The 15,007-nt window shown below is 44.2% G+C and overlaps 3 protein-coding genes across 4 annotated transcripts; 1 reads left to right on the top strand and 2 right to left on the bottom strand.

Annotated features, from left to right (window-relative positions):
- Nucleotides 1-7: 7 nt before the first annotated feature.
- Nucleotides 8-4,122, bottom strand: coq3 (coenzyme Q3 methyltransferase). 2 transcript variants are annotated; one of them, XM_068749925.1, is made up of 6 exons: nucleotides 3,846-4,122; nucleotides 2,426-2,563; nucleotides 2,189-2,288; nucleotides 1,354-1,641; nucleotides 1,030-1,204; nucleotides 8-776 (listed from the first exon to the last, which is right to left on the bottom strand). In XM_068749925.1, exons 1-6 carry the CDS (start codon nucleotides 4,010-4,012, stop codon nucleotides 643-645), a joined length of 1,002 nt encoding a protein of 333 aa, XP_068606026.1. In that variant the 5' UTR covers nucleotides 4,013-4,122; the 3' UTR covers nucleotides 8-642. The 2 variants fall into 2 exon arrangements, with proteins under 2 accessions (XP_068606026.1, XP_068606027.1); XM_068749926.1 differs by having other exon boundaries at nucleotides 19-776; nucleotides 1,030-1,189; nucleotides 3,846-4,105.
- Nucleotides 4,123-4,965: 843 nt separating this feature from the next.
- Nucleotides 4,966-7,575, bottom strand: LOC137905288 (beta-galactoside-binding lectin-like). Its single transcript, XM_068749508.1, has 4 exons — nucleotides 7,516-7,575; nucleotides 5,951-6,030; nucleotides 5,610-5,781; nucleotides 4,966-5,391 (listed from the first exon to the last, which is right to left on the bottom strand). The coding sequence occupies exons 1-4, from the start codon at nucleotides 7,519-7,521 to the stop codon at nucleotides 5,245-5,247; spliced, it is 405 nt and encodes a 134-aa protein (XP_068605609.1). The 5' UTR covers nucleotides 7,522-7,575; the 3' UTR covers nucleotides 4,966-5,244.
- A 1,548-nt stretch (nucleotides 7,576-9,123) lies between these two features.
- On the top strand, nucleotides 9,124-14,363 carry gtpbp1 (GTP binding protein 1). Its single transcript, XM_068749507.1, has 14 exons — nucleotides 9,124-9,300; nucleotides 10,427-10,538; nucleotides 11,158-11,338; nucleotides 11,449-11,632; nucleotides 11,705-11,869; nucleotides 11,960-12,083; nucleotides 12,226-12,340; nucleotides 12,430-12,574; nucleotides 12,722-12,904; nucleotides 12,992-13,127; nucleotides 13,308-13,486; nucleotides 13,659-13,820; nucleotides 14,020-14,070; nucleotides 14,247-14,363. The coding sequence occupies exons 1-14, from the start codon at nucleotides 9,124-9,126 to the stop codon at nucleotides 14,361-14,363; spliced, it is 2,031 nt and encodes a 676-aa protein (XP_068605608.1).
- The last annotated feature ends 644 nt before the right edge of the window (nucleotides 14,364-15,007 follow it).

Below are 15,007 nucleotides of genomic sequence, written 5' to 3'. Positions count from 1 at the left end.
AAAGAAAAAAAAAAAAAACAAACATTTGTGATGGTAAATATTACATTTGAGTTACATACACCTGCATGAAATCTCTTCTTAGTTCTTTTGTAGACTTTGTGAACTCCTTCAATGAGGTAATTCCAGCCTTATAAGGCTCTGATCAGACATGAATCACGCTGTTGCAGGAAGGGACGAGTGTCCAAGACCGACCAGATGGGTTCTACTGTTCCTGCAAACAGCTGATCGTCTCCTTTTGCAACAAGCCTGACATACAATCAAACACATTTCCTTTACAACACGGCACCCTGGTTTGCTGGAACTCCCGAGACCTGTCTGGTCTTCAGTCCATTTCGTTAGCTGCTGCTGTTAGCTGAGCGTCACCATCCTATACCTATTGGTCTCTATAAGACACCCCCCCCCACCCCATTTGTTCATGTAGACACCTTTTTTTTTTTTAAATGATTTCAATTATGCAGCAAAAAGGAACTCATTTTTATTTTTAAACACGCAGGATCAAATAAATCTGAGTCTGGTCATTTCTTTCCTGCCGTCACATCAGTCTTCACAAAGGGAACGAAGGATTCCACACATCTGCATTGGCAGTCTTCCATTTACTCTCTAGTCCTCTAGGCGTCCTTCAGTTTGTGGCCGGAGTGGGGCTCAGGCGGTGGGGGGGTCGTCTCTCAGTCTGACAGCGTGGAGGGCGTAGTTGATGGCAGTACTCTCAGTCCAGCTCCAGGCTCCCGATAAAGGGTTGTAGAGCATTCCTTGGACAGACTGCACCGAGAAGCCATCTGAAAGGGGGGGGGGGGGTAAGAAGGAAAGATGCAGGCGGAGAGCTTGTAAGCACCACAGGGAAACAGGTTTTCACTACCTTGCTTTAAAATAAGTATTAAAATATGTCATAACAGCATCAATTCATGAAAAGAATCTCCAATTATTTGCTGCATGGAATGAGAAGGCAATTTATTTATGTTTTCTAAAGAGAAAAAAAGACTCAAATTGCTTCGACAAATCACTTTCAATTTGTACATTTTAAGGACTTACTGGATTCCAGCATGCGCTCCAGCTCCACTGGGCTTATAAACTTTTCCCACTCGTGCGTCCCACTGGGAACGATGCGAAACAGCTGCTCAGCTGCAACAATCGCGAGTGCGTAGGACAGCTTGGTTTTATTAATAGTCGTGATGAAGAGCGAGCCGCCTGGCTGCAAATAGAGAAACTGAACATTAAATATTGAGGATTTACAGGTGTTTCTGGTTCTGTAGCTTATTGCTAACTGAAATTACGTCAAAAAACAGGAAATGACCAAATGCACATTGGAATAGGCAGAAACATCTGACACGAGCCAGCAGCCTGAGGAACACACACCTTCAGGACGTGGCTGCAGCAAAAGGCAAATGTTTCCGGATTGGCCAGATGTTCCACCACCTCAGACGCTACGACAGCATCAAACTGGCCTGCCCTCTGCCGCTCCTCCTCCTCCTCCTCCTCTTCCTCTCCTCCAACCTCCACTGAAGAGAGCTCCTCCAGACTGCAGGCCCGGTAGCAGACCCGGGAACGAAGTTCCGGGTCTTTGGACGAATGCAGCTGTGCTGTGCTGATGCTCTCTTCTACCGGATCTATACCCAACACATCGGCTCCCAGCCGTCCCAGCGGCTGTGGACACCAGGGAGGTTATTAATATTTCAAACATACTGGTCAGGGGAAAATTTAAATCTGTTCTCTATGGAAACATTTCAGTCGGCTTTGCCACAAAGGTAAAAATAAAGACATAAAAACATGTACACAGTCTTCTTGATTTGCACAACTTACATTTTGTTTTAACTTTACTTTGTTATTCACCAAAACACTGAGATAAAATCGGTGTTGAAAAACTTCATAACAATGAATCGGAGTCTGGTCATAAACTTGGTGGACAGAAACTTTCCAGCTTCATTTTCAGGCATGAAGATAACGACATGTTCACGTGTAAAAGTGGGCTATAAATATAAGAATACGGGGTTGAAGCGGTGGCTGACAATATGAAGAGTAAACTACAAAAAAATAATGTTAGAATGATAAGATCAGAAAAACACCGCCCTCTTATGGACATTAGTTAAATGCACAGAGCAGCGTGGACTTACTGAGACAGAAAACCATTTTACTAATCATATAAAATGTACAAAGAGGGACTGTAAATATGAAAACAAGACTGTGCCTTTACCTCCGTGAGCAAACCTCCTCCACAGCCAATGTCCAGTATTTTCAGTCCAGCCAGTGGTTTCCCAGGATGATGTCCGGTGTGCACGTTCAGTAGATTATCCCTGAACATGGAAATGAGCATGAACAACAACAAAAATACTTGTGGACACAACTGACAGTCAGTCCCCTGAGTTGACCGGCATCTTGGCATTTATTATACAGTGGGTATTTATTATAGTTATACTGAATACAAACGTACCTTATAAAAGGCACCCTCAGATCATTCATGGCGTGAAGAGCTGCAAATTCACCCTGTTCATCCCACCACTTGCTGGCCAGCGACTGAAACCTCCTCAATTCATCTGGGTCCACCGTCGTTTGGGAGGCTGACCGAACACTGTAAACAGAGCGGTAAACACTGTAAACAGAGAGGTAAACACTGTAAACAAACGTAAACACTGTAAACAGAGAGGTAAACACTGTAAACAGAGAGGTAAACACTGTAAACAAACGTAAACACTGTAAACAGAGAGTTAACACTGTAAACAGAGAGGTAAACACTGTAAACAAACGTAAACACTGTAAACAGAGAGGTAAACACTGTAAACAAACCTAAACACTGTAAACAAACCTAAACACTGTAAACAGAGCGGTACACACTGTAAACAGAGCGGTAAACACTGTAAACAAACGTAAACACTGTAAACAGAGCGGTAAACACTGTAAACAGAGAGGTAAACACTGTAAACAAACCTAAACACTGTAAACAGAGCGGTAAACACTGTAAACAAATGTAAACACTGTAAACAAATGTAAACACTGTAAACAGAGAGGTAAACACTGTAAACAAACCTAAACACTGTAAACAGAGCGGTAAACACTGTAAACAGAGCGGTAAATACTGTAAACAAACATAAACACTGTAAACAGAGAGGTAAACACTGTAAACAAACCTAAACACTGTAAACAGAGCAGTACACACTGTAAACAGAGCGGTAAACACTGTAAACAAACGTAAACACTGTAAACAGAGCAGTACACACTGTAAACAGAGCGGTAAATACTGTAAACAAACCTAAACACTGTAAATAGAGAGGTAAACACTGTAAACAAATGTAAACACTGTAAACAGAGAGGTAAACACTGTAAACAAATGTAAACACTGTAAACAGAGCGGTAAACACTGTAAACAAATGTAAACACTGTAAACAGAGAGGTAAACACTGTAAACAAATGTAAACACTGTAAACAGAGCGGTAAACACTGTAAACAAATGTAAACACTGTAAACAGAAAGGTAAACACTGTAAACAGAGAGGTAAACACTGTAAACAAACGTAAACACCGTAAACAGAAAGGTAAACACTGTAAACAAACAAGTAAATACTGGAAACAAACACTATACACTTGTGTACTTGATCATGATATTCAATATGGTAAGAACACGCTCTTGTAATACTGTGTTGGGGGCCATAGATTTAAGAGTCTCTGTATCCAATATGACACTTTAACATGCTCAGATGTCAGAACTTTACTTTCAAGTGTTTGAGCCCAAAATAACCGTAACAATTCTACATTTAATTAAAAAAAGAAAGAAAGAATCTTTCTTTGTTATTGGAGCTCAAGTTAATTTCACTTCGACCCATTCCGCGCTCGGTCCGTGTCCTCCGCTGCTGTTACCTGGCTCGCCGGTGTACCGTGAGGTTCTGGGTCCGCGGACAGGCGCTCCTCCGCCGCTGTTTACAGACCGCAGTCCAGCTGGAGCCGCTCCGGATCCCTCCGCACACAGCGGCCACTCTCCAGCCGCGGAGCCCTGACAGGAGGCGGCCTAGCTTGTTGGCGTACATGCTGTCATTCCACAGCTCAGCGGCTAGCTAGTAGCTACATTACATTTGCTCACTGCCCTTCAGTGTTCATTGTTGTTCTGTCCGGGTAGAAACATCGCATAACGTGGCTATAGTTCCTTCTTATCTAGCGCTTTCCGTCTTTCCGACTCCAACGCAATAATAGGCGGCGTGTTCTGCGTTGTGCTTCTTATATTTCCATTATACAGTACAAAGGCACTAAATTAACGGGAGTGTAAAGCAGGCTAACACGAGCTTCTGTTCTGACCATAGAGAGACGATTTACATTCAACAAGGAAAGAATTACACACACGTAGTTATTATAGACAGTACTGCCCCCCTTTATATTTAAAATGACATACATCAGCATCTACTTTATATTTCCCTGAATAATTAAATAACCAATTTTTATCATCTGGTTGCGCTAATTTTGAAACTGGAAATCTGTGAATGCTGTTGTTGACGTCGTTACCACATAAACCGCTACAAATGCTTGAAAACTACAAATCTGGCTTGAATGCATGCAAGCAGAATGAGTTTGATAAATTAATCTAATTTATCTTGCTGTCTGAACAATGTGGATCATGCAAGAACGTGTTTGTATTTGTCTACCAAACTCTCTTGAGCTGTTCTTGTGCAGTTTGCTTGCATAAATAGTCATCATTCAGTTTGAAAGTCATCTGTTCATGAGTCTTACTTATTACTGTAATCAATTTCTCCATAATGGCCATGTAATTACTAAATGCAAAGTACTGGACAATCTATCTGCATGCACTGTCTATTTATGTCCTGTTCTTGTTTTGACTTTGACCCGTGTCTGTCATTCTACGCTGAAGAAAAGCAATAGAAAAATAAGGTTGTGCATTTTATACATTTTCATGGTATAGCTTCGAGGAAAACACTTTTTGAGAGCTAATGCAATTGTAAACAAGTTTAAAGAATCACAGAAGTCCATGTTCATGATAAAACAACTTGCTTTAATAAACCTCTAAAGGCAAAGTGTTATAGTCAGATATAAATCTGGAATGTCTGGAAAACAGGAGGGCATGCAGCATTTCAAAGCTCTGGTTCTTTAAATCCTTGCATAAAGCAATGTGTGACAACTAAATGCAAGGCAGTCATGATACCAGGTATAATGAAGAGAATAAAACGAATGTAAACCTTTTGCTAAACAAAAACAAAAGGAGACAAAAACCCTCAATTTCAAATTTAGCAGTTCCTGGCAGGTTGCAGATTTACAGGATACAGATGGCTTTGATGTGAACGTCCCCATCGAAGCTGATGACAGAGTACTTCTCTGCACCGATGCGGTTGGGGAAGTGGATAGTAGAGCCATCTGAAAAATTCACCTGGAACTCTGTAGGGGTGAATTTAATGACCATCTGGAAGAATTTGTGCAAGAGACACACAGAAAAAAAAGAATGTGCAAAGATTACACCTTAAACATGGTGATTTGTTGAAAACGAACTCATTTACAAATACATAGAAGCACAGTGACTCAAATTTTCCAACAGAGGTCACTAACAAAGTGTAAGAAGTGGGACAGAGTGCGTGGCTGCAGAAAAAAACAGGCCAAAACTATATCTGCACGCCGTCTCACCTTAAAATCCTCTCCCAGTTTGAAGGGAAAGCTTTCCGCACGGACCTCCTCACACCAGTTGCCTCCCTGATAGGAGTTGCAGACGACCACATTCTCATCTCCGTGGGCATTAAAGCGGGGGTTGATATGCAGAGTAATGTCCTTCTCATCTGTACCAATATTCATTGCAAAACTGAAACACAAAGTGACACAGAACATGCATCAGTGTTTTTTACAAGGCTCATTGTTCCTCAATGTCGCTTAAAGATAATAGATTGCACAGCGGCCTCCAAACAGGGAAAGTGTTTCAGGTTCACTGTTTATTCAAATATTCAAGGTTAGTGCTTTACATCAGTGCTTACTTTGTAGCGGCAGCCTTTGGGAATCCATCAATGGTCAAGGTCTGCCCAGTCTTAAAGGACATGTTCCTAACCATCATACCCTGTAAGGATAAAGAGGTGGAGAAGAGGTGATCTTATTTCATGGAAATGCTATTGGACAACACAAGCAGTAGTTTCAGCAAACTCTTTTACCCTCACTCAGAAATGGTAAAGCATCTGTTTTTAATTATCCTCCCACTGAGAGAATGGTTGGAGATTCCAGCTCCTTCCTGGGCCGCTGCTGCCAAAGTCCTCCCACATGGAAGATTTTGGCAGAGGCTATAATAAATGTAGAGAAAAACGAGCGGCGGCTGTTGCACTGACTAATATTTTCCTACTGAGTAACACTAGATGACGGGTACTCAGTGGATAAAAAAAAAAGGCTGCACACAGTTGAAATCCTCGGCTCTAGTGTTCGGTACATGTGGCAGGGGAATATGAGCGGTTCCGGTATTTGGACATTATACTTCCACTTTCTGTTATTTGGTTGTGTATCAAAGATCGCCATTGATTATCACTACTCCAAACTGTGTATTTAAGGAACTGCTATCTGTCTCCAGGGCAACATGTACAGAAATAGAATTACTGTAATTTGGCTAGTCCCCCCCCCCTTCTTACAATACAGCTAAACTTAAAGCTAAAGCTAAACTTTCAGGGTGCAGGAAGAAGAATTCTAATGGCCAGTGTGAGTTTCATGCAGCTGTTGGGAAAATAAGTGTTGCTAGTTTCATTGCTGCTGTTTGCCAATTCTGGCAGAAGACGAGGGGATAAATCTGACTGAACTGAAGGGTCAACCGTGAAGTGAAAGGGCGGATTGGGTATGGAATTTTTTCTCCTGTTAAAGCCCGACTGTAATATGCGTATAGCACCAGCACCCGACCTATGTACGGCTCGCCTGGACCCCGGACCAGCTGACACCCCGGGTCTAAAGGAATCTGCACACTGAATTCAGAACAAATTCCACACCCAAATAGCAGAAAGGTAAAATCTATCTGCAGAGTAAAAAAAAAAAATCAATCTTCAACAAATAAATGAGTTATTGTTAAGGAATTATTTTAGAGCAGTTGCCCTGGAGGAGTTTTATACAATATCAACACAAATGGATATTTCACAGAGCAGGAGCTAATTTATAATTGCTGGTTCTTTCACTCCAAGAGTTTAAGCTTGACATTATATAATTAATTTGCAGAGAGAGCGTTGCTGCTTCAGGATGATAAGGCTTAGATGATTAGAATGACATTAAAGTAATTATTAGAATTTTTAGAGGAAAAAAAAAACTGTAAAGGGACAAACCACTGCATTCGTCGACCGCATGCTTGTTGCGCTCTGTGCTGAATACTTTGACCATAAAAGGCAACTAGAGAAGTCTGATAATTTCAGATCACGCAAGACTTTAAGAAAAAAGAAAAACATGGATCAAAGCGCACTGAGCTGGTTTAGTTCAACCCGGTGTGAGTCCTAAAAAATATCACCTCATGCCGCTCGTCCAAATTGGCCATAACATACAGAGAGGAAAAGCAAGGCAGGAGCATCCAGGCTAGACTTACTGGCATCTTTGCTGGTGGTCTGTCAAGCACAGTCGAGAGGAGGTGAGAATGTAGCAGGGCCTCGTCTGCATTCTGACTGCAGCATATATACAGTGTGGGCGGGTCTTTCAACCCGAGTGGCGTTTCAGGCAGCAAATGCAATCAAGCCATTAGATAACATCCACCGATGGAGTCAAAGTCAAGTTGCTGCTTAAATTACTAACCTGACCCGAGCCGTGCAGTCGTTCTCACCTCACTTAACAGAAGTGAGAGGCTGAGAGCATATTTGTTGAGTTCTCACCGTTTCAGTAGAACCTGGCGGCTCTGAGTCTGACTGTGAGAAGGAGTGTTGGCCAGAGGCCCAGACAAAAAATAGAAATGTATTTGCTGCCAGGGAGACAGCTAAATATTTAGGCCTATTTCCCGTTTACTGTATATAGCTTGTAGCTAATTGTAGGATCGAATGACAACATTTGAGATTGGTCTGCCTGTCAGTTCCGTATACTTCAGTTTAAGGGGAAACAGAAAGAGACAAGGCCAGCGGTGGAACTTTATTCAGATGTTCTTTGATTGCTCGCTGTCAAACACCCGGGCTTGACATTTTACCACCTATTTTTTTAAAAAGATAACAAGGAATGATATCCCTGACAATGACATTTCAAGAGTTTGTATAAAATAAAAGACTTCTGAACAAGTCAAATGCACAGCTCTTTAAATGCACAACTTAATTTATAATCGGTTTAGTGCTAATAAAAAGCCATGTTCGTAAAATATCTCTATCATATCACAACCTTTTAACATTTTACTTCTGATTTCATCAGACATTCAGTTCAATCTTCAGAGGAATCTTGACGATCAACAATGATGAAATTCTTCGGACAGAATAGTAATCCTTTGACAATGTTTTAACCTTATCATCTTTTTATTTTTAAACTGTGGTGATATTTCATTTAATTTTATTTAATGTTTAATTGATCAAAAGACAAAAACAAACAAACACATAAAGCAAATCAGTCAAAAAGGGGTCAATTTGTGTCACAACTATTTAATAATCGAGTATTGATTCATTTATACTCGGTGGCTCGATTTGCCAGAATAAACTTCTACAAGGAGAGTTTTTATAAAGTTTTGTGGAGGACAAAAAAATAAATTATTTATCAAGTCACTTATTAAAAAACGATAAAGCTTTACAATCGCACTGCCATAGAGAGCATTACAGGTGTATTACACAGTGATTACACCATTCATCTGTAGTTACACCTTCTAATCATATGAACGGCCCCCTCGCTGCTATTGGTCCACTGGTGAAATATGCACAGGGACTTTAACGCCATTGGTAAATAGAAACAAAAATGAAATAGTTTCCTATTAAATATTGATAAGGTTGTATTTCATTTTACAAAGCTGAAATGCGACCTGACATCCCACAACCATCGCCGTCCTACTGAAATGTAACCAGACAGCGGATAGACGCGTCTCCCTCACGGCCTGCCATTGACTTACCATCGGGCGCGGCGTTCAAAGATATCGTGTGTGTGTGTGTGTGTGTGTGTGTGTTTGTGCGTGAGAGACTTTAGTTGGCTGCCGGCTGGAGACAGTTTAATTTATTATTTCAAGGCTGGCATCAAAATGGCATCAGTAGCAGCGGCGCATGAGCCTGGCTCCGTACCAGACGCTGCTGTCCCCGCGAGCATATTTGCACCAGACCGGGGAGGATGCGGAGACGCCGCCGCAGACGAGAGCCTCGAGGACGCGGACATGATGAACGGCGAGCCCGAGGATTGTGGGGTTGACTTCACCAACAAGGTAAAAGCTTAGGCCTCTGACGCGGTGGCGCTTTAGAAGCTAACGTTAGCCAATCTTGTGACAAAATGAATGAAACTTGCGATGATTCGTTTTTGTAGCATCTTATCTCCTACGTGGTGCACGATGCTTTATGCAATAACATATATGCGCGCGTATTAAATACAATTTTGTACTCCACTGACTTTTATTTAATTACGAGATTGCTTGTGCTGACGCTAGCTAAATTAGCTAGCATCAGCTGTCGCTAAAGCTAGCCGAGCCGCGGAACCAAGTTTAGCGTCGGTCCGGAGGAACACATTGAACCAGACGCTGCCACATCACGAATCTTATCGAATCTTATCTGATGACTCTCCTATTGTCAAAAAGCACGGCGATGCAGCACAAACATCTGTCGTAGGAATAAACCTAACATTGATTTACCATCATGTAAACATACTCAAAATACAGGCAGGTGATGATGATGATGATGATGATGATGAAACGACAGGAACGGGACAATGTGGGATTTTAACATGCAACAAGAAAGACAGTTATTTCAGGGTAGCAATCTATTCTTTATTTTGCTAAATGAGTAAGATATTTACTTTTCGTGGAAACCTGAAAGCAACTGCAATCAGATTTGTGTAATTACACGCTTGTAATGGTTATTACAATGGTCATCAACAGATTACACGTGGTTGCATCAGGTAGATAGACCCAAATCCTTTTGAAACAGGAATGTCATTGCCTGCCCCATCCATGTAAGCAGTCGTCTTATTTGTTGCCCTAATCCTAATGTACCATAATAGACTTAAAGATGGAACAAATAAAAGTGCTTTGCGTGAAGCACTTTTATTGTCGCTCTCATTATGGAGCCCCCACTATCAGCAGGGATTATTAATAACCTCGAGGTGTTTCGTGGCTAGCAGAATGCACACGACAGTCTCGACTTACGTCAGCCTGGAGTCCGGTCGGTTTGAAACGACCCCGCGAGTCGAGAACCGTCAAGACTGCAACAAGTCAGATGAAAGAATGTACTTGAATCATGCGTTTGTTTCATGCATCCAGACTCACAATGTCAGCAGTGACCTATTTGCTCTCTACCCCCCCCCCCCCCCCACCCCACCCACATGCACAAACCCAACAGCTAGCTCTTGTTAGCCCAAACGGAGAGCAGTACGACTCGTTACTCCGCCAGCTACGGGACAGGATGGAAGAGGGATGTGGAGAGACCATCTATGTGGTTGGGATGGGCTCAGGTGAGAAAGACGTTGACCGTTTATTATAAACTCTGTTTACTGTATCAGCCCGCATTCCTCTGCAGGACCTGCTACAAAGAGACGTTGTTGTTGTTGTTGTTGTTGTTGTTGTTGTTGACCTCAAGCCATGCTGAGCAATGTCAAATGAGACGCTCCTGTGGATGGTCAACCGCTCTTCTTGCCCTCGCGAAACAAAGCACCTGTCCTGTTGCCTAGCAACACGGAACGCTGGAGATGATTGGTTCATCAGTGGTTTGGCTTAAAGTTGTTTTAGTAAGAAAGTAGTACTTTAGTAGTAAATGTCCTGTCTTATTAATGGCAGCTGTTCTTAGTAAAAGTTGTAGTGGCAATAATGATAGTAATAATCAATATACAATTTATTGTAATTAAAATGGCTGTATCGCCTTTGAGCCTTTGAAATCGGGCATTCTTGTTGCGTCTTTTTTAGATGCAGCCTATGGCGCTGAGGCACGGCTTTCATCTTCATCTTATTGAGCGCCGCTGATAAATAAACATGGTTTTGGGACATTTTAAACACAGTTCATCTTTAACCATTCCCCCCCCCCTCCCCCCCCGGATGCTCCTTGCACCCTGTTCCTCTGGTCTCATCGGGTCATAGATGGCGGCGACTGGGGTCTGGACGATAAGGACATGGAGGCTTCAGCGGCCACCGTCTGCTCCATGTGTGAGCAGCTGGACGCAGACCTCATCCCGCTCCGGGAGCGCAACGAGACGGCCGGCTCGGTGCGCGACTATCTGATCCGCCGGCGTGTGGGTGAACTGGACTTCCTGGAGGTCAGGTGAGCGGTTGTGGTTCTGATCCGGTAACACTGTAGATCCTACGTTTTGACGATTCAGATGGTTTGACCTTCCTTTTCCATCCCGACTTTCCCCCTCGTCCGTCACCCAGGGTCGCGGTGGTGGGTAATGTGGACGCTGGTAAAAGTACTCTGCTGGGAGTGTTGACACACGGCGAGCTGGACAACGGCAGGGGCTTCGCTCGCCAGAAGCTCTTCAGACACAAGCACGAGATGGAGAGCGGAAGGACCAGCAGCGTTGGCAACGATATCCTGGGGTTCGACCAGGAAGGACAGGTGAGAGGCAGAGACGACGAGTCCACTGGTTGTTGTCCCCTTTGAACTCGGCCCCCGTCTGTCTGTCCTCAGGTGGTGAACAAACCTGACAGTCATGGAGGAAGCCTGGACTGGACCAAGATCTGTGAGAAGTCCTCCAAGGTCATCACCTTCATAGACCTGGCTGGCCACGAGAAATACCTCAAGACGACAGTGTTTGGGATGACGGGGCACCTGCCTGACTTCTGCATGCTCATGGTCAGTTTAGGGGGGGGGGGCAAAGACAGGGGAACGTTTCCTAGACACATTTTACACACACGTGTTTTTCCTGTCTCCGTTCCTCACCAGGTGGGCAGTAATGCAGGAATTGTAGGGATGACCAAAGAGCACCTGGGCCTGGCCTTAGCCCTGAATGTGCCTGTGTTCGTCGTGGTAACCAAGATAGATATGTGTCCAGCCAACATCCTGCAAGGTCGGTGCTCTGGGGGTCGTCTGTAACGGCCCTCAGCTTTATGTCAAATTAAAAAAATACACTACTGATACACGCACTAAGCGACTGTGTGTGTAAAGGGATGGGTGTTGTCGTTTCCTCATGTCTTTTAATCTTGACACAGAGACATTGAAGCTGCTCCAGAGGTTGCTGAAGTCCCCCGGCTGCAGGAAGATCCCCGTCCTCGTCCAGAACAAGGATGACGTCATAGTCACAGCTTCAAACTTCAGCTCTGAGAGGTACAAAGTCTCTCCCCCGAACAGATTCGGTATTGAAGATTGTAAATGTCCTTTTGTAAACTTCTGTGGTTCCTGCTGTGTCCCTCCAGGATGTGTCCCATCTTCCAGATTTCCAATGTGACTGGAGAGAACATGGACCTCCTCAAGATGTTCCTCAACCTGCTGTCTTCTCGAACTTCCTACCGAGACGACCAGCCGGCTGAATTTCAAATAGACGACACCTACTCTGTGCCGGTACTCTAAGCAGCGACAATTTAGGGACATTTAAACGCCTCATTTAGGAATGCATTATCCTTTCTAAATTCGAAGAGTTAGGAATATACACATGCAATCCTCACCAAATGCCATCTAATCCCAGAGTTCTCTGTTTTCATTCCTCAGGGAGTGGGAACGGTCGTATCAGGAACGACTTTACGGGGACTCATACGTTTGAACGACACGATGCTGCTGGGGCCCGACCCGCTGGGCAGCTTCATCTCCATCGCCGTCAAATCAATCCACCGTAAGAGAATGCCCGTGAAGGAGGTGAGAGGCGGCCAGACCGCCTCGTTCGCCCTCAAGAAGGTAAGAGAGGGGAGAAAAAAATACTCCGATGAAATGTGTGTCTCCGTGGCTCACATCACTGAAGCGCTTTCTCATGCTTCTTTCAAGATCAAGCGTTCATCCATAAGGAAAGGCATGGTGATGGTGTCGCCGAGGCTGTGCCCACAGGCCACCTGGGAGTTTGAGGCTGAGATCCTGGTGCTGCATCATCCCACCACAATATCACCCAGATACCAGGCCATGGGTGGGTAGTCGGGAGAAACCGAACAAAGCGCTTGTTATGTAGCGGTTTTAGGCCAACGACTGGAATTTTAGGTTTTATTACCATGACGATACGGAGCCAGCTTATCAACTTGTCGGGTCTCGTCTTTCCCTCATTTTTTTGCTTTATCGAATCACCAACGTGTCCCCGCCCACCACTCAGTCCACTGTGGCAGCATAAGGCAGACCGCCACCATCCTGTCTATGAACAGAGACTGCTTAAGGACAGGAGACAAGGCTGCAGTCCACTTCCGCTTCATCAAAACCCCCGAGTACCTGCACTGCGACCAGAGGCTGGTGTTCAGGGAGGGTCGCACCAAGGCTGTCGGGACCATCACCAAGGTAGCACAGCCCCTTCTGGCGTGCGTCGCAGAACCTCTCGGTCTTATTATCATTATATGAGAAGTTTAAATTAAAGGCGTGCCTCCTACCCCGACCGGCCCCGGGCGGAGGGCGTGTGGAATTTGTAGCTCTTTGTCTTGTCAAGATTCAAATATTGCTACATTCTTTTCAGCTCTTGCAATCCACCAATAACTTGCCATCAAATTCCAAACCTCCACAAATCAAAATGCAGTCGACAAAGAAGGCACTGCTACGAAAAGACGACGGCACTACGGCGGCCGGCGATGACGCGGCGATGGTCACGCAGTCAGCGGGAACAAACACGACACAAGCGGTGAGAAAACGCGTGGTGAAAATGAAACATCACTCCGTGTGACATCCTGCCTCTTTTCTCTAACATGAACTGCTTGCTTTCCTCCATTCTTTTCTTTTAACACCCTCCTACCACATCTTGCTTTGGTTTTGATCTTATTTCAACCTAAACCTTTTCACGCCGACACTCGTCCTCTGCCTTGCTTGCCTGGCATCGTCAGGGAGAGGGAGATGAGGACCCTCAAATAAAGGAGGGCAACAAAGAGAACAAGGTAAATCTGGGCACAGAAACTGTAGGACACTTATTTTTTTTCCCGTTGCAGCCCCGTTTCTTGATGCATTTTTAACCCCACCCCCTAGGCGGGGGCTACGTAATCACAGGCATTGGTTTGTTTTTGAACACAGTCGCGTTTGGAGGTTCCTTATACTGGTTCTCTCTTCCTTGCAGCCAAAGTCTGGAGGAGGTGGAAGGAGGCGTGGAGGCCAGAGGCACAAGGGAAAAGGCCAGAACAGCAGCACCAACTCGACGGCAGCTCCCTCCTCATCAGGAGCAGGAGGCTGCTGAACTGCTCCTTTGACCCCCGGGTTTACCCCCACCCTCTCAGCTGTCACTCTACCATGTCTCCATTCCATAAAACCTTGAAGGACACGGATGTCTTAGCGAGCCCTCCTTCACTCTTATTGCACCTCGCCTGTTTACTGAAGGTCTTGTAGTTAGATTTATTTTTATGAAAGGGAAAACCGAAGTGTGTCCTGAAAGGCATCCACAGCGACCGTGTTCTAATGTCGGCTGCCTTTACCATTCTGAATCGTTTGGGTGACAGCAAGCGTTGAGATGTTAGCCGCAGAATGGTTTGATTTTAAGCATGTTTTCCATGCCTTTAACTCAAAACACAAGCAGACATTCCTTTAGGCCCGATGTCAGTAGCAGAGCAGGCTAAGCGATAAGCCCCCACCAGAGGGCTGGAACCATTATAAGCAGCTATTAATCCCCCCCCCCTCTCTCAATGCGTTGTGTGTTTTTTTTGCAATGAAAATCATGATTAATGTTCTATTTATACTGCATATGTAAATTCGCTGTTAGGTGTGCTCTGTTGGAAAGATGCCTTTGTGTAACCTGCATACAAGTCATAAATGAATGTAGCAGAAACACTTTGTGATTTCCAATCCACGATATATGGAAAATATAAGCTGTTACATGTTGTAATT

This window comes from Brachionichthys hirsutus, chromosome 16 (genome assembly GCF_040956055.1).
Source record: "Brachionichthys hirsutus isolate HB-005 chromosome 16, CSIRO-AGI_Bhir_v1, whole genome shotgun sequence".
Lineage (NCBI taxonomy): Eukaryota > Metazoa > Chordata > Actinopteri > Lophiiformes > Brachionichthyidae > Brachionichthys > Brachionichthys hirsutus.
The sequence above is the reverse complement of the archived record's forward strand: the minus strand, read 5'-3'. Positions and strand labels throughout refer to the sequence as shown.